Source organism: Lytechinus pictus, chromosome 3 (genome assembly GCF_037042905.1).
Source record: "Lytechinus pictus isolate F3 Inbred chromosome 3, Lp3.0, whole genome shotgun sequence".
Classification (NCBI taxonomy): Eukaryota; Metazoa; Echinodermata; class Echinoidea; order Temnopleuroida; family Toxopneustidae; genus Lytechinus; species Lytechinus pictus.
Genome location: NC_087247.1, coordinates 35631861 through 35656635, shown reverse-complemented (window position 1 = coordinate 35656635; position 24775 = coordinate 35631861). Strand labels below are relative to the sequence as shown.

At 34.4% G+C, this 24775-nt stretch overlaps 1 protein-coding gene across 1 annotated transcript in view; it reads right to left on the bottom strand.

The window, feature by feature from the left end:
* Window positions 1-24775, bottom strand: part of LOC129257363 (uncharacterized) — a 73224-nt gene that overhangs the window by 47541 nt on the left and 908 nt on the right. The window contains exons 2-13 of the mRNA XM_064096919.1: window positions 23532-23618; window positions 23045-23154; window positions 22246-22365; window positions 20951-21027; window positions 19645-19782; window positions 17352-17431; window positions 14853-15018; window positions 13893-14099; window positions 10724-10885; window positions 10168-10275; window positions 9489-9696; window positions 8019-8093 (exon numbers count right to left, since the gene is read on the bottom strand). Of these exons, the coding sequence (XP_063952989.1) occupies window positions 8019-8093; window positions 9489-9696; window positions 10168-10275; window positions 10724-10885; window positions 13893-14099; window positions 14853-15018; window positions 17352-17431; window positions 19645-19782; window positions 20951-21027; window positions 22246-22365; window positions 23045-23154; window positions 23532-23618 (1538 nt within the window). The remainder of the gene's footprint in view (window positions 1-8018; window positions 8094-9488; window positions 9697-10167; window positions 10276-10723; window positions 10886-13892; window positions 14100-14852; window positions 15019-17351; window positions 17432-19644; window positions 19783-20950; window positions 21028-22245; window positions 22366-23044; window positions 23155-23531; window positions 23619-24775) is intronic.

The window sequence follows — 24775 nt, the reverse complement described above, 5'->3', positions numbered from 1 at the left end:
TCTAATATATATGTAGTTTACGTATTCCATTCAGACAGCTTGTCTGTCACCAGTAATTTATTTTTTTCTAATATTATATGCATTTGCTATCCAGGTTAATGAATATATTATTCATTGCTTCATCTTATTCATCTGTTATACTTATAATATATACTGCCATTTTAGTTTTTATTATCTGAATGTGCTAGTGTGTGTACTTGTGTGTGTGTGTTTTGACTATGTCAAGTTGTCCCCCCTCTCCAGGTAATGTAACTGATAATACTGATTTTACTCATGTTGTATCATCTATTGAGCAAGAAAATATTGATGACTTAGACCCAGATGACAATTTTTATGTTTTTGACAATCCATCAAGATATTGGTTATGTAATGAATTCAATAATAACAAACAGATGTGTGAAGAAAACACAGAGAGATTTAGTATGCTTCATTTTAATTCTAGAAGTCTATATAGAAATTTTGATGATATTCATTCCTTTATTACTAAACTTAGTTTAAAATTTTCTATTTATGGTTTTAGTGAAACGTGGATTCATAATAACACACCATTCTTGTTTAATTTAGACGGATACAGTTTTTATCACAGTGACAGACATGATCGAAGAGGAGGCGGTGTTGCCTTGCTAATCCATAACTCATTTAATGTCAAAATAAGATCAGATATATGTTTATCAAATTATTATTGTGAATCCCTTTTTATCGAAATAGTATTGCAACATAGAAAGAATATTGTGGTTGGTGTCATATATAGAGATCCTCATGTAGATATCAAAGGCTTTAATGAAAATATTGATGAATGTCTTGACAAATTGTCGCATGAAAATAAGTACATTTACATTATGGGCAACTTCATTATAAATTTTCTGAACATTGATTCCAATAAATACATAAATGATTTTGTTAATATTTTATATAATAATTCATTTCGTCCTTTAATAGATAAGCCCACCCGGATTACCACCCAATCTTCAACTTTAATCGACAACATAATTACTAACGTACATACTTCTCAAATTCAGACAGGGATATTCTACAGCGACATTACTGATCATCTCCCCATATTCCAAATAAGTAATCTGTATTGCGAACAAAAGACCAATAAAATTCTACCTCTCACCTTACATAAGACAGATACAGCTTCTATAAATTCTCTGAAAAATGACTTATCTAATATTTCCTGGGATGAAGTTGTATTATGCAAAGATATTGATAATGCCTATTGTAAATTCATGCACTATTTTAAAACTGCGTACGACAGTAACTGTGTATCAATAAGAACAAAAACAAAACAAAAAATACGCAAGCCATGGATAACAAACTCTCTATTGAAATGCATACATAAAAAAGACAATTTATATAAACGTTTTTGCAAAAGTAGAAATCAAACAATTGAAAGGAAGTTTAAATCTTACCGAAATAAATTGAACCTAATTCTAAAAAAGGCCAAAAAACAAATATTATAGTAACTTGTTGCAAAAACATAAAAATAATCTTTCTAAGTTGTGGAAAATAATTAATGAGGTTCTTTTTACAAATAAACATAATTTAAACACTTATTTCCTGAAAGATGGTGTTAATATAACTGATGATCAATTATCGTAGAAGAATTTAATACATTTTTTGCTAATATAGCTACCAATATCAAATCAAATATTCCCCAGCGTTCTAATAATTTTTTGTCTTATCTCTCAAACCAATGTCAAAATTATATATTCTTATATCCTACAAATGAACATGAAATTATTGAAATAGTAAAACATTTTAAATCAAGTAAAAGCATGGGATTTGATGGAATTAGTCAGTGTGTTATTAAAAAAGTAATTAATTTCATAACAAAACCCCTAACACATATCTTTAATGTATCATTTTTAACAGGTAGATTCCCAAAGGACATGAAAATAGGGAAAATTATTCCAGTATTAAAAAAAGGGGACTTGCATATATTTTCAAATTATAGACCTATCACTTTACTCCCTAGTATTTCCAAAATCTTAGAAAAGTTAATGTACAATAGGCTTTTACGGCACATTGATAAAAATAATCTATTAAATAATTCACAATACGGTTTTAGACCAAATTACTCATGCGAGCTTGCACTTATCGACCTTAATGATCATCTCCTAAATAATATGGCTGATAATCTACATACACTCGGTATTTTTCTCGATTTAAGCAAAGCCTTTGATGATATCAACCACAATATTTTACTTAGTAAACTATTTTATTTTGGTATTCGTGGCATTGCCCTTGAATGGTTTAAAGATTATTTAACTGATCGTTTTCATTATACTGTTTATAATAATGCTGTTTCTCATCATGAGAGGGTCCATTGTGGAGTCCCCACAGGGCTCCACACTGGGCCCGCTCTTATTCCTGATATATATCAATGATTTATGTAATGTTTCTCATTTTTTTCATTTTGTCCTTTTTGCCGATGATACAAATTTAGTTGCGTCCAATTGTGATTTTAATTTACTTATTAAGAATACAAATGAAGAATTAATTAAGATTATAGACTGGTTCCATGCTAATGAATTAGTAATCAATTATGAAAAGACAACTGTTATGTATATTAGTAAAGAACATATAAAACATGATATTTCGGATGTTAAAATATTTTTGAATCAAATCCTCTTGAATTGTTAAAAAACAACCAAGTTTCTCGGAATCACTTTAGATGATACACTGTCATACAACAGCCACCGTTCTATTTTAGCTAACAAATCTCAAAAAATATTGGTATTCTTTTTAAACTTCGAAATTTTTTGCCACAGAAGGAGTTATTTATGATATATAACTGTCTTTCCCTAACCTATCTTCAATATTGTAATATTATTTGGGCGAATGCTGGAATAACAAAATTGGAACCCCTTCATAAATTGCAAAAGAAAATTTTAAGAATATGTACCAACTCCCCTTTTAGAGCTCCCTCACGACCTTTGTTTTTTAATCTCAATACCCTTAATATATATGATATTCATAAATTTCAGATAGCATCTGTGATGTTTCGTACTATTCATAACATAATTCCTTTTAATATATCCCGTATGTTTTTATAAACAATTCCGTTCATTGTCACAATACTCGCTCAAGTAATAATTTTCATTATCCCAAGGTTAAAACACTAATTCTCCTAAATTCATTAAGGCATTATGGCCCAGGCATTTGGAATAATCTCCCCGATGGAATTAAATACTCAACAACAATTACGTCATTTAAATCTAAGTTCAAAAAAATGTATATAAATGAATATGCAAAATAATTTGTTTCCTTTCTCCTTGCTGAAATCTCATACATTTACCGCCCACCCTCCCTGTGTGTTTGCTGGTGTTTGTTGATGCTGTGTTTGCATTTTTTTTTCCATTTAATATTAATGTCATTCAATGTACTGGGAACTACTACTCACAAGTTTTTATAAACTTTTCTGTAGTTTCCAATACTATTTGTCATTTTTGTACATATTGTATATATATCATCTTTTTTATGCTGAGAAAATAAATAAATTGAACTGAACTGAACTAATATTATCTGTATCACAGATGCTCTTGTAAAACGGAATGTTTCCAATTCTGAGTCATCAATATCTGCAAATGGAAAAAGGTAAGTATCGTTTAAATTTACAGATGAGTTGTTAATGGTTTCATCTTCATTCAAACTTGGGTCTATTATTACATCGTTCGACATCGCTAACAAGACGTAGCAAGACAAAAACCACAAAATCTTCATAAACACAAAAAAGAATATGTGAAAAAAAGAATTGACACAAGGTAAAACACTATTTCAGTCACTACCATTTATTGATCTTAAAGAGTCAGATAAAAAACCGATTGATAAACCAATCTAAACTGGAATGCATTGTTTGTTTTTTTCATTCAGGTTACAGATTTTTCAAGTCTTGTTTACAATGGATGGTTCTGCGAATTGACTTTCCATTTGTGGTTATCATCAGAACTACGATTCCTCCATCAAAGGACCAAGCCCCATTGACCTTTGAGTGTTTCTTCGCAATCCACAGAAGTTCCTGGTTTGTTGGAGTTAAAGCCTCATCAATCCCCATGCCAGTGCCTTTCAGTTTCCTCCGTGCATGCAGGACGCTGTTTTGGACTCAGTATGAACAAAATTTGGCAATAACAGCAAGCGGCTTCTTGTTCTTCTAATTGGTGCCCGCAGATCCAGAGTCTGAAGTCGCTTTATTACTCTTTGGAGCAACACAATGCGATCTGTCAAGATCGTTCACTGTTAGGGACCGTATTTTTATTATCACTGGCGTTCTCCGCCGTTCCGCTGCACAATCCTGCATGCGGAATAGCAGACGATTTTAGCCCCGCCTCCTTGACAGAGTTGAAAAGGGGGAGGAGCCTAAATCGTCGGATTGCAGGGGAACTAATCCGTTCCGCTTCTTTCCGCCGCGCCGCTGCGCTATGGCAGATCAGTGGGACACAATTCGCCCCTAGATTCTGCAATGACACACACTCGTTGAAGCTTCCTTACAATGGGAAGATTGCAGCGCTAAAATTGATCGGCATATCAATTAGCAACAACAAACTTACTATTCAATTCCGTGTAGTTAAGATCCTGATTCTGTGAATGGCAAACCACGATGTATGAACTTTGAAGCTATCCTATTAAAACACATGTAGGCTACAAACAAAGGCTACAAACAAGCTATTATTAATACATCTCATATTAATCAAATTCGGTTAGAACATGTGTCTATTTTATTAAAGAATTTAAGTTCCCTTTTAATGCAAAAAATATAAATCTTTTTTGTCTTGGCATTTGCATGAAACGTAATTTTCATATCACGTTGCTGGACATCTTTATTTAGCTTTCATAGAAGAGAACAAAGTTCTCTTAAGCCTTTTAAGTGCCAATCAAATTTGTTTTCTTCATTTCCAATTACTATGGCTTCTGAATACATAAAACAACATGCTCATCTTTTACAAAGACAGCTAGAACTGATAATTGAGCATCATATTCTTTGAAAGGCAGATACCCCTAAAACAGAAATACAGAGAGTAAAATACTCTTTTCTATTTAGTGATGGACTATAGAATGGTGATATTTCAGCTCACAGAGAGGACCAGCTCCAGAGATGCAGCTTGTGCTCTTAAGCATTTTGACACCTTTTTCTGAAAAATTTGTCAAACTCTGAGGGGGTGCCACCTAAAAAACGATTTGGAGCAATAAGGTGGTTAACCTCCACCCATTTTCATTAAAATGGTATATTTCGGCTTCTGCATAAGTTATTTTAATGATTTTGGGGTCAATTTCTATGTTATTTTGGACAAGAAATTAATTTTTAACAATAAAAAGATGTACAAATGAAGATATTGGTTGAAAAAGGGGTTAGGTCCACTGTTAGGTCCATGTTTTTTATTCTCACTTATCGCAATATTCTTATCAGAAACTAAATTGTCATGATGTACTACCCTATCATGTGAACATAAAATTGGGTATAAAAGAAATCTACCCATCTTCAATTTATTTTCTATATATTTTAAAAAAAATTATCATTGTGGACCTAACCTCCTTTTGCAAGCAAACAGAAAAGAATTAAATCTCTTTTGATTAAAAAAGTGATTTTTCTTTGCCAATTTTATTCACGTTTTCATTTGAATTTCAAATTTTCTTTGATATCATCAGAGCAACTGAAAATTTAGAGGTTTTGAGACAGAAAACAATAAAATTTATGAAAATTTGACCTAACCCGTTTTGACAAATGAGCTCTTCAGAGGAGTTTAGTTGCAAAAGGGGTTAGGTCCACTCCAAGAAAATCATTGTTTTAATTCTCCCATATTGCAATATTTTTATACGAAACTAAATTTTCATGATACCCTACCATTAGAACATGAAATTTGGTATAAAAGAAATCTACCTGTCTTCAAATTTTTTTAAATATTCTTTTCCAAAAAAATTCTGCGTGGACCTAACCCCTTATGCAACCAAACTAAATTGGACCTAACCCCTTTTGAAAAAAAGTGATTTTTCTTTGCCATTTTAGTTCACTTTTTAATGGGTATTTCAACTTTTCTTTTGGGATCAGCTTACAGAGCTACTAAAAATCTATAGATACAAAAAAAATTAAATTTGATGAAAAATGGACCTAACCCCTTTTGCAAGTGAGCTCGTCAAATGCGCCACCTAATCTCGTTCTGCTATGCAGGTGAAAAAAATATCAAGATAAAGGACAGAAGTGATAGAATACAGCACATTATTATCATTCAATACTGCAAATGCAGGCTTTTGCGGCTGATTCAAATGCAAACTAGCAGCACCAAGCGACAGGAAAAACTCACAAATTAGCACCCACTACACCATGGCAATATGCCGCCGACATTATTGAAAATTGCTAAGTTTTGATTGGCGGATCTGAGCAACCAAATTATTTTTAAAGGTGATAATTTTTCCTACATTTTAGCATGAATTTTATCAAATTTACATGATTTAAATTGCAAGTCAGTTTGTTTACGCTTTTTTCTTTTATCAACAAACAAATACACATAAAGTTAGCATACATAGCAAAGTACAATAACATAGGCTGAATCTATGCCACCATTGGTAAACCTTGAGCTCTGGAATTACTTTGCAGCATACCCTCTTCTTAAGATACTATTTCTCAGCTCTCCGATACTGTATAAATCACTGTCCCTATATATACATCCCTACATGTATTCTCACAAGTCAACCTGGCATGGGTTTGTTTGAAAATTCTTTCTAATTTCTTTTTTTCCCCTTTCTTCTTTATTTTTATGTAATACAAATGATTTTCATTATCACTTTGCCTGACTGTACACACATGTACTTGCATTGTTAGCCTCCATGATGACATGTTGGTTGAGTGTTTATAAACTGAATTTATTCAATTAATTTTATATACTAGTAACTGTGCAATACTTAATTTACTGCATTTTTCCAATGCCACTGGGCAACAGTATTGAATTTCACTTCTCGAGCCTTGGCCCATTTCCATCCAATTCACTCTGCATTTTTTTCTTATATGTGTGCTTTTATAAATGATAATAGTAGTAATGAATTCTATGAAATCTTGATTTTGAAAATAATTTTACCAATTATGTGAACAATGAAAATGAATGAATGAAAGAGTGAATGAATGAATGAATGAATGAATGAACGGACAGACAGACGAACGAACGAACAAACAAACGAATGAATGAAATGGATGCTTGGATTACGACGATACGCACATTATTCACAGAATTTTGAAAATCATTGTGAATATCAAGATTTCATGCAAGACTCTAGTACAGTTATTGGAGCTCCCTGAGAATTTTTAATAAAACTTTGCTGGTTGGATTCTAGCACCGCCTTTTTCAAACAAAATTCATAAAAATGCATGCTTACTCACTCAACTTAATAAAATAATTTATTGCTGGAAGTGTGTTACATAAATGTTACATATCGTGACTGGGCTGATTAAAACTCATATGTCAAATTTCAAAAAAAAATTAGGACAGCTTAGAAAAGGCTGTATTTTAAAAATATAGCGATGGTGGCAGTCTCATATTGTCTGAAAACAGATACCTGGTAAAGAACTCTTTTGAGGCAAAGGAAGATTGCTACCCATCTTATTACTCTAAAATGTAGCTTTTTCTGAGCTGTCATCAAAATATTCAGGTTATATCTTGAGGTTTTATCAATATGTGTGGAGCCTTCACTTATGCTTATGTGTATTATGATAATAAACATTTTGATGCACATTTGAAAGCTTTGAAATATTTGAATTGTCAATTTGGGATATGCTCCTGGTTCCAATTGTAGCTCCGGGTTCAAAATTACTTTAAAAAAAGAATGAGTATGAATTATTTTAGTTTTATCTTAGATTCCCATTTTATAAAAAAGAGTTATGAAGCCAAGTCTTATACACAAAGTTCAACAATGCCGCACCACCTTTCCACAAGAGGGGAGCATAATAAAGCATGAGGGAAATACACAATGCAATATGGCAAAAAATATTGAACAGCTCAAGGTTAATGGATTAAAATGGAAGTACTTACTGCATCTTTGCAAGCCTGGAGTTCACAAATCTTGATCCCAAATATGACTGGATCCATGAAGAGAATCCTCCCATCCTTTCAAAAAATATAATACAATTGAAAATTGAAATGTGAATAAAATATTGCTATTATGAATCAAGGGGGCAGGTGGACAGAAAGAGAGACATGTTTTCATACTTTTTTTCTGCAGGGGCATGATAAAAAGAAACTTGAATTTTTTTTAAAATATGGTATACTTGGAAAAGAAAGACATTGGTTTATGGAATACTTAACTAATCGGAAACAAAAAGTGGTATTAGGAAAATATGAATCTGATTGGGGTACCACTGTGTCAGGTGTAACACAAGGCGCCAATTTGGGCCCGTTATTGTTTACTATTATGGTAAATGACCTTCCAAATGTGGTATCCCAATGCCAAGTGATGCTTTACACAGACGATGCTGTTCTGTTTTTTAGTAGTCAAAGCAGTGAAGAAATTGAATCAGCCTTGAACTTTGATTTAAAACAAGTATATGAATGGGTAAAAGAGAACAATCTCACATTAAATACAAAGAAAACTGACTTTATGTTATTTGGTTCACAAATGAAATTAGCTAAACTGGAGAAAAAAAATTCCATTACACTTAACCAACTGCAAATTTTACAGGTCTACACTTACAGATACTTAGGGGTTTAGCTAGATCCATCATTAAATTCAATAAATTGGAAAGAACATATGACAAAAACAAGTAAAAAAATAGGATCGAGGATAGCATTACTTGGTCGTTCAAGAAAATACTTACCTCTGGAAGGATTAAAACTCCTTGCTAATGCATTGATTTTACCTTTGTTAGAATACTGTAGTAATGCCTGGTCAAGTTGTGCTCAGAACACAAAAGATATCATGATTAAACAACACAAAAAAATGGCCAGGGTAATTTTGGGAGCCAATTTAAGAACTCCTACCCAAATTAATTTAAACAAACTGAAATGGGTTCCCATCGAAGATAGATGGAAATATTTTAAATGTAAAATGATATTTTCTGTTTTTCTTAATCAAAATCCAGCCTATTTGTTAAATATCTTTAAAAAATCTGAAACTGTACATAGTATTCGTACTCGTAGTGCACAAAGCACAGGTTTGATTTTGCCCAGAGTTCGAACAGAAATGGGCAAACAAAGTTTTTCTTTTGCTGGTGCATTCATTTGGAACAATCTACCTAATTTTTTAAGAAATGCTCAATCCGAATCCTCATTTAGTCTTTTATTTTGGCATTATAATAGTCTTAATTTATAAACTGGCCCTTTGTGTTGTTCTTTTCTTTACAGTTTGTTCGTTTCAACTTACATTGTACACTTTTTATACCCATGTTTGTTATATGTTTTTATTTTTGTTGTAGGGCCTCCAAGGACAACAGTATATCAATTACTGATGGAGCCACCCTACTAAAAAAAGACTTATAAATAAATAAAATAAATAAATAAATTTACCTCAAGGCCAAGGAGAAGAAGACTGGTCTTACGTGGACAAACAAATCCATGATCTCCCCAGTATTGAATGTGAGAATGTAGAGCAAGAAGCGAGCAGCAAGGAGCTGCCATCTCGACACCTGGTGGACCTTCTGCACTGGCTGAGCGGATGCGGAACCCCTTAAAGTGAGCACTGGATGCCCGTTGAGTTGGTGCCATTTTCTTGTCACTACAAAAGAATGGCATTGACAAAATGGAATAACATGGGATACTCAATGGTACATCAGTATAACTTTGGTAGATTATGAGAGCATAACATTAATGACTACTTTAAGGCTGGAAAGTGGTAGGTGCCTCTTATGAATGGCCTATTCTGCAATTTCACTTTTTTTTAATGTGTAATTTTTGAATGCATAATTCTTAACAAACTCACTTTTATCACATTTATTTTAGGTTTAAAAACTAATGGATTTATATTTAAAGGAAAGGTATGAGTCAATGAATATCAAGCAATAACTATAGACACTGTATAATCATAAAAGCTATGCCAAAAAATTGGTGTAAACATGACATGAATTCAATGAAAGTGTGTATACCAAAATTTCATTCATTAAAAGAGCACCTATACAAGAAACAGGACAGCCTTTTAGCTCTACTGAATATTATGTCTTATCAATTTAGACTCAAGGTGCAAGCTTACACTGGAAGTGGGGTAGAAGGGTGCACTCGCGCAGACTGGGCTCGTGTTTTGTTCCATTCTTGGATCTTCATAACATCCCAAACAGCAGTTCGACATGCTGGGTCTGTTCTGAATAGACAAAATAAAACCAAAGTGTCAAATCTCCATGGAAATCTGCATGGGCAACAAAGTAATCCATCCATTGACAGCCGTCACAAGCAACACCTATCCCGGTGTTCACTGATATAGTTTTTCAACAACATAATACCTTCCTTGCGAAGATATAACCATCAGTCATTAAATATAATCAAACATGAAATCATTTTCTCGAGCCTACATGCCATATACATGTAGTTCAAAACAATTTTTTCCAAATTCTACTTCAAGATAGGAAATAAAAAAATAGTAATTTTCAGGAATTATACTTCTTTTTCATTTAATTTATGCATTTCGCATATTCGTCATGTCATTAAATTTGCAAACACAAAACTACCCTGAAGTATACAGCTAAGAACAAATATGTGACTGACAATTCTCTTCTCTTAATTCTACTTCTAGTTCACAAATGTAGACTTACTTCATAGTGTAGACCCATATCTCTGTGGGGTTTACCAGGAGGTAGACAAGACTGTATTGACGATTATAGGTCACAGAAAGAACTTGGGTGAGCGGGGAAACCGATGGAGGTGGTAGGACAGTTGAGAGATTCTTCTGATCCTTCATAGATACCAGTCGAACACTAGCACATTGAAAGGGAAATATTGGATGCAATTCAGGGCCCTGTCATGTCTTTTTTAAACAGGGATGAGCATACAAAATTATCAAGAAAGTGATGAATGTATGAATATACATCATATCGAGAAACATTTTGAACAAACATGCATTTGAATGTTGGTGTTGCTGGCTTTCCATAGTTGTGGTTGAATGGATCAATCAACTCGTTGTAAGACGGGGCTTTGGTTTGAATGAATTCCATTCCCAGGCCAAAGTTTCGGTTTCAGTGAGGATTGGGGTTACATTTGGTTCTGGAATGTTCAACTCAAACTAGCACTGGACGTGCAAGGTATTGCTGATAACATTAAAGGAGAATGAAACTCTTGGAGCAAGTTAGCTTTTGTGAAAGCAGAAAAATCAAAGAATAAGATCAACAAAAGTTTGAGTAAAATAGGACTAGCAATAAAAGAGTTATGAGCATTTGAATGTCGAGATCACTAATGCTATGGAGATCCTCCCATTGGTAATGCCACCAAGATCTATGATGTCACAGATGAACAACTCTCCCCTTTTAGACACTGAAAATATACCCCAAAACATCTCTTTTTGCTCATTCTAATCATATGACAAACGATTCATCAATGATATAATGTTGTGAAACCTCTGTACGTGTCCTCTCATATAAAGAGAACACCTCACATTGTGATAGACTCTATAAAAGTGAGAATATAAGTGAAATAAGTACTAAAGTAATGAGGGAGTTGTACGTGTGTGACATCACAGATCTTGGTCGCATTGCCAATGGGAAGGTCTACATGGCATTAGTGATCTCAATATTCAAATGCTCATAACTTTCTTATTATTCATTCAATCTTCCTCAAACTTTCAATAATATGTTTCTTTGATTTTTCTCTTTGATATGGATTCAGCTGGTTTCAAGGGTTTCATTCTCCTTTAATGATGATCCTTCCTAAAAATTTGGCCAATTCAGCATATTTGTCTGACTGTATTTTTGTGCTTGCTTTTCTCAATCACCACTTTCACCAAATCAATTTGAAATTTAGCCCATTCCAAGTTTTTTAACTTTCTGGTTGTTATGGGAGGGCTATTTTACCAAAAATGCGACCAGCCACCTTAGAAGCAAAAATGAATTGCCCAAAATGAATTTTGACATTTTGAGTATGAAAAAGCACATCTTAAGCTTTCAAATGATATGTAACTTGTCAAAATTGATCAACAATAACCCGAAAAAAATAAGAAAACAAGGTTTGAAGTTCAGATTCCACACAAGGATTATATGTGCACAATGTGCAATCTCAGTTAAACTTTAAGTTTCAAGCAGTCTACAAAATATGTGTCAAAGGAAATCTTTTATCTTGTTTTCTATTATTTTTACAACTTGATATTTCGACAGTGTTAAAAAGAACTATCATTTTAACTAAGCTTTTTTTTCTTTTTGAAGACCAAAATTACTTATTTGGCTACATGTAAGTACAGTGTTAAGAAGAACTATTATTTTACCTAAGCTTTTTTTTTCTTTTTGAAGACCAAATTACTTATTTTGGCTAATTACAAAAAACCTTCCCAGGTGATTTATTGATAATTAAGTCATAACTTGGACCATAAATGACATTTGAATTTGACCACAAATTTGTTTATATCTCATATCAACTGTGATCCAATAACCATATCATACAAGTTTCATTTACAAATAAATGGCCATCAAAATAATGAAACATATCAAATCTTTTGTCTTGATCTAGTGGATGAATTATACTTATCTAATTGCTGATACATATCAAGCATACCAAAATTCAACACAATACACACTAGTAATTTCAACATTAACTTTAGGTTATTGTAAGTTTATTGACCCTTAAATGACCTTGTACCAAGGCATAGTGATATGAAACTCCATTCATCTATTTGAGATACTTACAAACCATTATATGTAAATTTAATGGGATAACAGACTTTTCCTTTCAAAGATATCTTGAAAATTAAAAATCTCCTTATTCTTGGTTAAGTTTATTATGTTGATACAACATAGCCAAGTTCATTGGTCCTTAATGATCTTGGACCATAATTATGTGACCTGTAACTTATGCCCAAGGATCAGCAGTATTTTGTTGGATTGTGCTTCTGTTTGACTTTCAACCAGCATTAATGAAGACAAAGCAATTAATACAGTTCATAATCCATACAATTATTGAAAAACATGCAGAGTAAGTCTGATGGTGACTATACTCTAAAGATGTAGATAGAATAATAAAGTAATGTGTTATTGGATAAACTGTATTGTCATCTCTCAAAGCCAATCTCTAAACTTTAAAATCAAGCTCTATGAGTCACAGAGTTCTCAAGTGAAATCTTTTATACTATCCGTCAAAAACTTTACAGCTGTTGGTCAACCTTGAGTACTTGACCAAAACAATCTGTGGATCATTACTTTACTCTGAATAGAGGAGTGGACAATAACATTTTAAAAACTTCACTTTCCTTACATTTTTGTTTAGTTGCCTAGGCAGCAACAGTTGTCACCTTATATCAACTATCATGTTTGTTAAGGATGGGAGACAGGAGCCATTTTATTTTTCTTGTCTTTCCCTCTGGTAGGCAAAACAAAAATAATATTCAATGTTGATTCAGGAGAACTAAATTTTGTGTTCATACACAATAACAAAGTTAATGGTAGGCACCTTAAAGGAGACTCTAACCTCGGTCATAAAATGATTTGTGTGAAGGGATGAAAACAGATTGGTGAAAGTTTTAAATTGAACACGGAATGAGAAAGGTATTGCTGTATGAAAATGAGATCACGGGGAGTATATTAATGCTATACTAATCAGATCAGTAGCTTGTAACAAGTAACCAGGGTCTTATCTCCTACCTGTTGTATACTTTATTATCAGATCTAAGGATTTCTCCTCTAAGCATCTCTCCCATAAGGTCAAAATCACAGTGCTTCCTTGTGTAGAAGGAATTAAACAAAGCCTACAAAGAATTTAACCTTGGACCAGACATGCATCTACCTGCTATCTTCACCAACTGCAACTACCCTGCTAGTCTTGTGCTCAAGCTGAGCTACTTGAAGAGATGTTGTACGGCATCTCGCCAAGGCATAGAAATTAACCACTTCGTTGATTGACCACAGGCTGAGGTCATGTAAGGTCGCTGTCCATAATTGACCCTCTCCCGTCAAGCCCATCCAATGTATCCCTACTGTGGATGCCACCATACTGTTATGCAGAGGTTAAAGGGGAAAAACGGATTGCATTGAACCAATTTAACAATTTAATAATGTTATTAATAAAACCAACATTATTAGCATCCCAAATAATGATATTTATTCAGATTGCAAAGTACTAATAAAATCAACAGGGAATAGATATAAATAGTAAAGAGATGAAACAATAAGATTTACAGCCACAGTTACAAAAGTCAAAAGAGAACTATACAGAATGGAAACAGGGACCATAATGGTCCAAATTTACAGGGGTTTTTTATGTATGGTTGAAATCATGGCTAATATAGATTGCATGCATCAATTCCAATTCAGCGCGTTTATTGAGAAGTGTCCAATAGTGAATGTAAGCTTTTATCGCCAAGCGCTGTGGGGGGGGTTGATGCTAGTTACTAGGGTCATGGAACTAATGAGGACACTTTATATGAATTACATGTAATTTATTCATTATCCAAAGCAATGACAATTTACAAGTTTACAGCCAATCAGTTATGAATACATAGAAAAGTTAGGATATTAGGAACCAGAAAATAGCATGAATGCTTGTCAAGTCTGGTCCCTTGTAGTTTAGGCAGATGAGAAAACATGTTTCTTAACTTGCTGATTAAGAATGAACATTTGTGAGTCTACTGAATATACTCTGTAATATATAAACAATGCCTACATAACAATTTAACAAAAACTAACAGTATTTACATGTACATATGAAAGATACAGTATATAAAGATATGTAAAAAGATAAACAAACCTGTAGAGGAGTTCCATGATGTCCAGAGACCAGATCTTGATACTTCCATCAAGAGAAGAAGTGAGTACTATCATTGAGGTATGTGGGTGTAGGACTACATCGGTTACTGGCTTGGTATGGCTTCGAAACACATTAATCAGTCCTCCATTCAACGTCCATACCTTAACTGATATTGATAAGAAAATTTATCTTTATAACAAGGCATAAGCGTTTTGTGTCTCGCCCACTTATGAAAATAACAAGAAATATTGTGGTTTGCGAGGGCACGCGACAGAATTGTTTTGAAACTTCATTGTGAAATGACTGGGATGGAATAACACTTGTCATAAGTGCCTTTAACGTAAACTTTAATGTTGACCTCAAAATGAACTTTGACCATACCATGTGACCTCTGAACACAATTACATACAAGTCTCCTAAGTACACCTACAACCCAAGTTGCGCCATAATATGCAGGTCTCCTCAGTACATCTACAACCCAAGTTTGGGTGAAAAGTGGCTTACGGTTGTGGATTTATGTGTCATAAGAGAGTCTTGCACATAAAATTTAACATTGACCTAGAAATGACCTTTGCCTTACCATGTGACCTCTGACTACAGCATAACATGCAGGTCCCCAAAGTACATCTACCATCCAAGTTTGGTTGAAAAGTGACTTACGGTTGCAGAGTTATGTGTCATAAGAGTCTTGCACGTAAACTTTAACGTTGACCTGAAAATGACTTTTGACCTTACCATGTGACCTCCGACTGCAGCATAACATGCAGGTCTCCTAAGTACATCTACAATCCAAGTTTAGGTGAAAAGTAACTTGCGGTTGCAGAGTTAGAAGTCATAAGAGAGTATTGCACGTAAACTTTAACGTTGACCTAAAAATTACCTTTGACCTTATCATGTGACCTCCGACTGCAGCATAACATGCAGGTCCCCCAAGTCCATCTTCTATCCAAGTTTGGTTGGAAAGTGACTTACGGTTGTGGAGCTATGTGTCATATGGTTTGTGACGGATGGACAACATTTGGATCCCTTAGTCTCGCTTTCACCTCTGGTGGGCGAGATAAAAACTAGTCATCTACAGTATATTGAGATTCCAAAACTACATGCCCTAATGATGAACCATTTTCAAGGAAAATACAGAAGGCCTTTTTGTTAAAGATATATTTTCAGCAGTGGTAAAAATTACACAATTGATTTCAAAAGTAAGAGAATCCACCAACCAGATGTGCCAAATCATTCGTCTGGAACATGAAGGAAAGGAATAAGCAAAATTAGACCTGGCATTTCGTCAGTAGAGGTTTTCTCATTTTAAAACTTCCCTTTTGTCAACATACCAATGTTCTTTTGTCTCTTTCTTGCTGATTTTTTTACCTACTGGTTTTGAGCTAGCATTCACTTTACAATGTATGCTAAAATTTACTTAATTTAAGTCTATGATATGATAGCCTTTAAACTTAATTTTAAAGATTTTTTCTTGTCTAGTGCTGCCCGAGACAAATGTAGTTTGGCTTTATAGCAAGTTTGACTGTTTAAGCTATAATATGAAGCACATAAAGATGTTTTTGAAAGATTTATCTTGAGTACAAATACAGAATTATTCTTCTTTTTCCCCCCTTTCTTTCCTTTTTATTCAAGAGAAAAAAAGAACCTCTATTTCATAATATGCACAAAAACAATAAGGAATCAAATTGTTTTACATAACTCTTTTACATACATTCTTTTACATACATTCTTTTTACATGTTTCCATCATAACTGTTAACATACAATATTTTATAAATGAAATAGTGATGCCTACTTCATTAAAAAAAATTAAAAATGACAATTTATGATGGAATTTCATGCCTTGATTATTTTTCATATTTTTTTCTCTATGATTCATGCCCCAAAAAACCCAGTAACCAATAGATTGTTTGTTATGCAAGGAAAAATATATGGTATACGAATGTTATGAATGCAGAAGAAAACAATGAATAAAACTTTATACAAATCATTCCCAGCTTTGCCACTGGCTTTGATGAAACAAAACTGGACTAATGTATCATTTGTCATACCCTTAATATGGCCAAGGATAGAACATGAACTATTCATATAATACGTGACTGCTTAAATAAGAATAGATTAGAAATATCACGGAAGTATTTCTCTATATCTGCAGCCATATATCATTACCATGACCATGAAGTACTTGAAATATAAAACATGTCTTGCATGTCTAATGTCAAATGCCACAAACATTGGATAAAAACTGATGTAGTACTGTACCTGTCATTTTCTTAGCAAGTTTTTTTTTCCTTATTTATGGCCATATTCCATGACCATAGGAATAATGTGTCTTGCATGTCTTCATTCCAAGACCAATGTGTGGGTGAAAACTGAGTAAGTACCATTCCTTGATAAGATTTTTCCCTAACATATTCCCATAATATATTGTTACCATGTGAACACAGAAAATATCTATAAATATATTTTTAATCAGAAACAAAAACTATGAAGAAATTACCTTCATGATCATTTGAGCAGGTAATAAGAAGCCGGGCCTGAGGTGAGTATTTGCAAGCATTTATTTGGGCATCATGAGCTCTGAAAAAATGAAAGGAGGGTAAACATAGATATAGAAAAAATACACATTATTGTGGACATTTTGCAAAAACTACATGCACACAAAGTACCTTTGAAACATAACTAAGTTGCTAGCTTTTGGATGGTTTTAAACCATATATAAACCCTTTGAACATTTTTCACAATAAATTTAACATGCAAAAAGTTTGCGCCACATTTCAGGACTTTTTGCATATAAGCCTTGCAAAACTTTTAATATCAAGTTCGCAACACCCAGCTATGCAGTTATGAGCATTTTGATGGTGCATATTCCTAAAATTCCTCCAAAATGTGATTTCAGGCATAAATGTATTATTAATCTTACTTTTACAGATTAAAAAGAGGCTCACATGCCACATTGTTGGAACCAGGAGCATTTAATAATTGAAAATTCAGTCAGTTCAAACATTTTCAAATATTATTCATAGAATATTATAGAATGGATGAGAAAATCCCTGCAATCTGATTGGTTGAGAGCAATGCGAGAATTTTTACTGGGCTGCATGAACGATACTAAGAATCAAAACGATATCCATTGTAAACAAGCTGTTGCATGTAATTGTAATGCGATCAAGCATGTAAACTGTAACACTTGTTCACGTCAAAATTTTGATTTTACAGAGGCCGAAGGAAGAAATAAAGGATGCAAAATGATCTGTAAGTACAAATTATTGTCCTAAGAATTAAAATTGCATAGTGCTGGTGAAATGCTGGCTTTATCAGTGACTTCATGTTTAGTAGTCCATACCATCTACTGCCCTTGGGAATTAGGTGCACAGCCACAGGCCTCAGAAACAAGCCATGAGACAATTCCGTTGTTGGAGAAGGCAAACCCCTGTTACGAACCATGGAAAACCTCAATCACCCCAGGGTAGTTATTCAAGTATCTGTGTTTCTTTAATTCTTTCTCTTTCTTCCTTTCTTTCTTAAGACGATTCAATCAAACTCTGCGGCCCACCAGCGCATGCAATCATTTATATTCTCATTAACAGTTTCCTTTTTGGGGGCCGATTTTATTCGTTCGAAATTGAAAACAAATTAACATTCAATTTCAAAATACAATATGCCTTTGAAAACTTGATTCAATATCAAATACAATAATTTAATTCCAAAAGGCCTACTACAGGCAGAGCTGCTGTTATGTAATATCACAGCTGTTGTTTATGGTCTAATCCTCGGGCCTGCGCCTGCGGAGAAACGTTACATACAAGGGATTATCGGGCGATTCAGGGTAGATAGCGAGCGCTTGGGAATGAAATATCTTGGTTTTCTCCGAGGATTTTGTTATCGGGGTATAGGACCGTAGCAAAGCCGTGACCTGGTGAATCTGCAACGAGGGTTTGATGTAATGTAGACACTGCAGCCCAGGCAGCCATAGTCCCTGGCGCAACCTGGGCATACACACAGAGCTACTGGAGGTCTGAGGCTGGCTAGTACGGTTTCATGACATTTGCTTTGGCGACAATTGCTCCGATGGAAATTCTACATGTTAAGTCAAACATAAAACCTTACCTCAAAACTAAATAAACCCTAATCCTCATCTGTACATTATTCTAATATCCTAACTCTAACCCTACGCCTTTTGAGATGTCAAGGTCGGAGCAAATGTTGTGTCACCGGCTAGTATACTGCCTACATTAGCCAATGTAAAGCTGTATCTGGTATCTAGATCTAACGTTAGGTCTAGTAATGGTATATGCCATGATATTATCAAGTTAGGCATACATATTGATGTTGACCTGAGTTATAAAGGGTCTGCATTGCATTTTAGAATTTTTATGCATCCGGTGAAAAAATCATGCGTCCGGTAAATTGAGTTTACCGGATGCATGAAATTATCATTCATCCAGTAAATAATTTTTGTGATTTATTCAAGAAAAATTCTCCATTCTATAAAACAGATGATGCATAGGTTTCTTTGGGGGTCAGTGGAACTGTGTGCACGCGGTAACTTTGGCATTACGGTCTAAACCATGCCAAAGTTAACTTGTGCACATAGTTCCTACTTACCCAGTCTAACCCATGCATCATTTGTATATACATAAATAGTAAACATAATCGTTTAATCTGCAGAGAGATTTTACCACTAAATCACAATAGGTTGGCATATTTTTCTGCTATGGTATGAATGCCTAGCATACAAGAAGATTCACAAGTTTTGTACCGAATCAAGCCTCGCGTACTATATGCCTCACCTTTCAATCTCAAAAAGAAGTTTTCCATCCATGTCATAGCACTGAACAGATGTGTCAGAGCAGCAGTATATGTGCTGAAATTGTTCATTCAGCTCTACCTTTTTGATCCAGCTACCTTTCACAGATTCCAACTCCTTCCTAAAAATGGTGCACAGAGACAAAAAAAATTAAGAACAATCTTCAATATAAAATGAAATGTGATTGTCAATGTACATCTGTTTTAATTGATTAAAATTTCATAAAATGTTAGATTTAAGGTTTATTTTTCACATTTAATTAACTTGAAAACTAGTATAGTTTGTGATAAGTTCCTTAGATATCCGTATGAACACTCTAACACTATTAAAAACAGAAAAATCACCCATTTTTTGCGCAAAACTATGAAGTTACAACGCTTCTAACCCCACATGATGGAACGGTCTTGAGGTTGGTGGAAAGCACAAGAAAACCTATTTTTTGAAGCCTGATAATTGGAGCTATTCTTAAGCAAAATACTCAGCTGGTAGTGAAAATACATTAAACTTGCCTTGCTGTATTTAGTAGTTATTATATCCCTCCTATGAATATTCATGAGTATTCTAGATAAACGATTGGTCAATTTGTGATCATGTGACAAAGGATAATTTCAATAGGAAAAACATTGCTGCAAATAGCTCCGTATAGTTTTCTTCCAGCTCCATATATTTTTTGATATACTTTCCTGGGGAGAACTGCGCATGCTCAATATGTTCTCTCAACGTTGAACTACGCTTGACCGGATCATCGATCCAGATCTTGCTCTAATTATTTACCGACAATCTGAAAAGTCAGTGTAGAATTGGGTCTGGATTATCATGCATGAAATATAATTCCATAACGGCCATTCATACAGGACACCTAAATTGATGGTGAATTAGCATACTAATAAGGTGAGTCAAAGCGCAGCGTACCTCTCATTATGCAGTCGGGTAGAAGCCGCGCGCAGCCTAACCAGGGACTGGCTCGACAGGCCTGAGACTATAGTTAGGACTAGGCGTTTCTTTCGAAATCATAGTGGGAATTATAAATCCTCGGTTGGACTGGCAATGTAACTATTTTTCCTCGGGGTTTGCGAGTCCAACCTCGGATAAATAATTCCCACTATACTTTCTCAAAGCCTGATATATTTGAATAATATAAACTTTTGATTGGTATATGAAATGTCAATATCTCTTTGGGGTCTTGTCTGTGTCTTTAAGCTGGGCAATCACAAGTGCTACAAATATAATTTTTTACATTTAAGGGCTTCAAATGAAAACGGAAGGTACTTCAAATCTCAGAATCTTACGTTAAGAAGAGCTTGTAGTTTGCCATCGGCTTTATTTCTCTCCAAACTTCATCAGCAACTTGTCTGAACTCCCAAACCTTAAGTGACATAATAAAGAGGGAACAAAAATATTGTGTAAAATGACTGCTTCTCAATCTTGCATCTATTCACTCACATTCCCATATTTCTTACTTCCACCCTCAATACTTGTTATGTACATCCCCTTTTTCTTTTTTTCTCTTTCTCTCTCTCTCTTCCTTCCCCCTCAATTCTTCTTGGATAGGGCAAATAACGAAATATTTAACATATACTTTTTATTATGACATCAAAAGCATAGCCAGTAAGTATGATATGCGTCTGATTATCAGATCCTTGCCATAAACTTAATCTTTGTAAGATTCTGGCAAGAAGTAAAGTGATATATCCAAAATGCAGATGGAAAGTTGCATAGAATTAATGTATAAACAGATAAATTGCACATGCACTCACTAAGTGTTTTAGCCTTGCATCCCCTTTAGGCCCCCCCCCCCAAAAAAAAAAAATTGTTTGGTTATCCTCAACCGACTGACTTAATTTTTTATGCCGACCCATTGTTTTTTCACTTTTTTTATTAAAAAAAAACTGCTGAAATTTCACATTTCACACCTTTAAAGTCATGAAATGGTCATCTATATTCCGTATTTCCTTGAAACTGTTTTGATTTAGTTGGAAACTACCCCAAAAATGAAGAATATTCTCCTCTTGCGACTCTGACAGATCGATTTAGGATGGTAGGCTCGTTGAATATTGTAGTCCAACATGTAGACTTTCATGTTGTAACATAAAACTCTACATTTTGAAAAAAAAATCATCTATCGGGGGGAAAAAACCATCGATATCCATAAGCCTGATATTGTTGTATGCTGCCGCACACAAGACATTGGGGCCAAGAAAAAGTACTCCTAGTACACAATTAACAATATATGATGTTATACAATGTGAACACTTTTTGCGAGAGTGATCACGAATTTCCTTGTTGACCATAGTAGATTGCGAGACAAATGAATACCCTCTAGCGATTATTTCAGTCCGCAATAATGAACCTATTTAGTATTAATGTGTAAAGTACTCCACCTGCGATGCATTCACAGGCACATGCAATAGACATAGTGTGTAACTTTGTGCACGCTTGACCTTTTGACCTTTTGGAGTACTTTTTTTTTTACTTAAAAGAGCACATTGTAGCTCCATCCACCTATTGACATCAATGGAAAATACCTACTGACATGATCTCTGGTGATTATCAAATACTGTAGCGCTACTGATCAAGAGTGTACCTTTGTGCCTTTGACTCCTCCTGTAATAAGCTCATCTCTCACAGGGTTAAAGAGTAGGAACATCACAGAGCTCAGGTCAGAATCAATGTTGCATGTCTCCTCAAAATTCTTATTTAGCACCTGTACATGGAAGTGAATATACAATAGAGTAAATGATTCACCAAAGTTGTAGAGAATCTGTAGCAAGTGTTAATATTGCATAAAATGTTGCACTCAAGTATGCATGTATGGTAAATTGCAAACCATATGATCACAGATTGATTTCTACATTGTACATCAACCATCATTAGTATCCTCATACAGTGTATATAATGTATTATATACGTGTATATACATGATTTGCTGGGGATCAGGCCACAGTTAATTGCGCTGTTGTTGACCTCCAAAGGCAGATATGGCAATGGATCAAATAAGTAGGAATTATGACATGAGAACCATAAGGAGATAAAATATGATATGATGATTAGTAAAGTAAAGACTAGGGACGTAGCCATGACATTAAATGCCAACAGACTGGAACAAATTTGGAGCTAATTTGGTGACCCTTCTAGGAAAATGTGAATGAATTTTAATTAATAATCCTCTTTTTGTCAAATTCCAAATTTTTTCAATTAAAAAAAAAATAGTCAATTTGAAAAGATAGAACCACTTCTAGGTTTCAGCATAAAACTTGGCGACTAACTGACATATAGGCAAAATTGCAGTTGTACTTTCTTTTGTGCCTCCAGAGAAAATGACAGCTGCTTACATTTTCTGCCCATTAGAACTACTGCCTTTAAAGCATCTGAGATGAACTAACCTTTAAGGAAAAGTCTTTGGCAAGACAGAAATACACATTGTATTTCCTGGCATAGATGATGTTCCTGAGAAGTTTGTTTTGGTATTTGGGAAATGTCATACTTCGACTGACTATGATGGAGAGAATACAAAAATGAAACAAAAATTTTTAGATTAGCAGACCGTATAGAAACAAAAATATCACAATCTATTGTTTTCATGATTTTGAAGACTACATTTTATGATTGTATGCCTATATCAGGATCATAGAATACAAGAGAGCTTCAAATATGAATAATGAAAATGATATTTGAAAGCACTTGACAGCCTAAATTGGCTACTATGGCAAGATTTCCTTGTTCACAATTTTTTTTCTTCAATTCACCGGATGGGAGGGGGGGACTTATTCCCCTCCTCCAATCCCCTCTATCTCTGCATATCACAAGATTGTGTAAAAGTTAATTCAATTCCTCTTGGACCATGCACAAATTTCTGATGTTGGCACTTACCTGTATGTCCTATTCCATCTTTATACCATGTGGTAATGCCTCTTGTGTCCAGAAAAATAAACTGCTTCGTTCTCGGGTTGTACGTTACTGTTTAAAAAAAAAAAATTTGGAATGGAACCATACACAGTTCAAATAATAATGACAATAAGAACATTTATAATTTACTGGGTTTTATGTGTAGCTCCTTGTATTGCAACAACAGACATTGTATAGTTAATAAAGAGAATTCATCAAAATGTCAAAATCATTAAATACTAGATGAATTCTCACCTGCATGCAGTAAGAAAAGATGCTTCTTCCATTGAAAGATAAAAAATACATGTATATTACACATACAGGGGTGCCACTAGGTGTCCTCCAAAAATACTGAAACTTATCGAGGGCAGGGACAGTGTCCAAGAACAGTGAATTGGGGCATTGGCGGCGGAAGCCAAAAAATTTAGGGGGGGTCCACCTTAAAATTTTGGGATGGACACAGGTAAAAAATTGGACAAGCAAAAAAAAAAGTTATCATCAGAAATTTTAGGGGGGGGGGGTCTGTCCCCCCACCTCAAAATTAGGGGGGAGAGGACCAAGTGGATTCTTACCTTGTTGTGATCGATGACTTTAAAGTCAAGGTTTGAAAAACTGATGGTAGTTAGTTGTTGGTGTTGCTCCTAGAACGCTAGACCAAAAGCTTCAGTCTCTGTATTTTCGTTGTTCCGCTGAACCACGTTGACTCCACTCACCAATACATAGACTGAAGAGTTGTTGGCCCGTATGTAAAGACTACGTATCAGCTTACCCAGGGAGCTCCGGCCCTCTTCGCTGGGTTATGTATCAGCATGCAGCAGTAACGTTAGATCTAAGATTCGGCGGAAACCGATTTTTTGATAGATTTTTGTACATAAAATGTCACATTATAAAAAAATAATTACATCCAAATTTACGAGAAAATATATCAAATTCAGAAACATCGTACCTTAGACCGCAGTTACCGCTAATTCCTTTCAAATATGATCAAAACATAGTCATCCTCGATCCTTTCGTTGGTCATCGTAAGTTGCCATCTTGGATGACGTCATCATCCTTACAGACGTATTTACCAGTCGCTATTATATCGCGATTCGTGCCGCTGCTTTGCGCTTGTCTATGTGTGTGCATTCGGAACTGGCATTGATTGGCCAGGATTTATTCTAGTCGGAGAGCCTTGATAAAAGCATAACTCAATGAACGTAGTGGGCAGTGCGTGCGTTTATAAATTA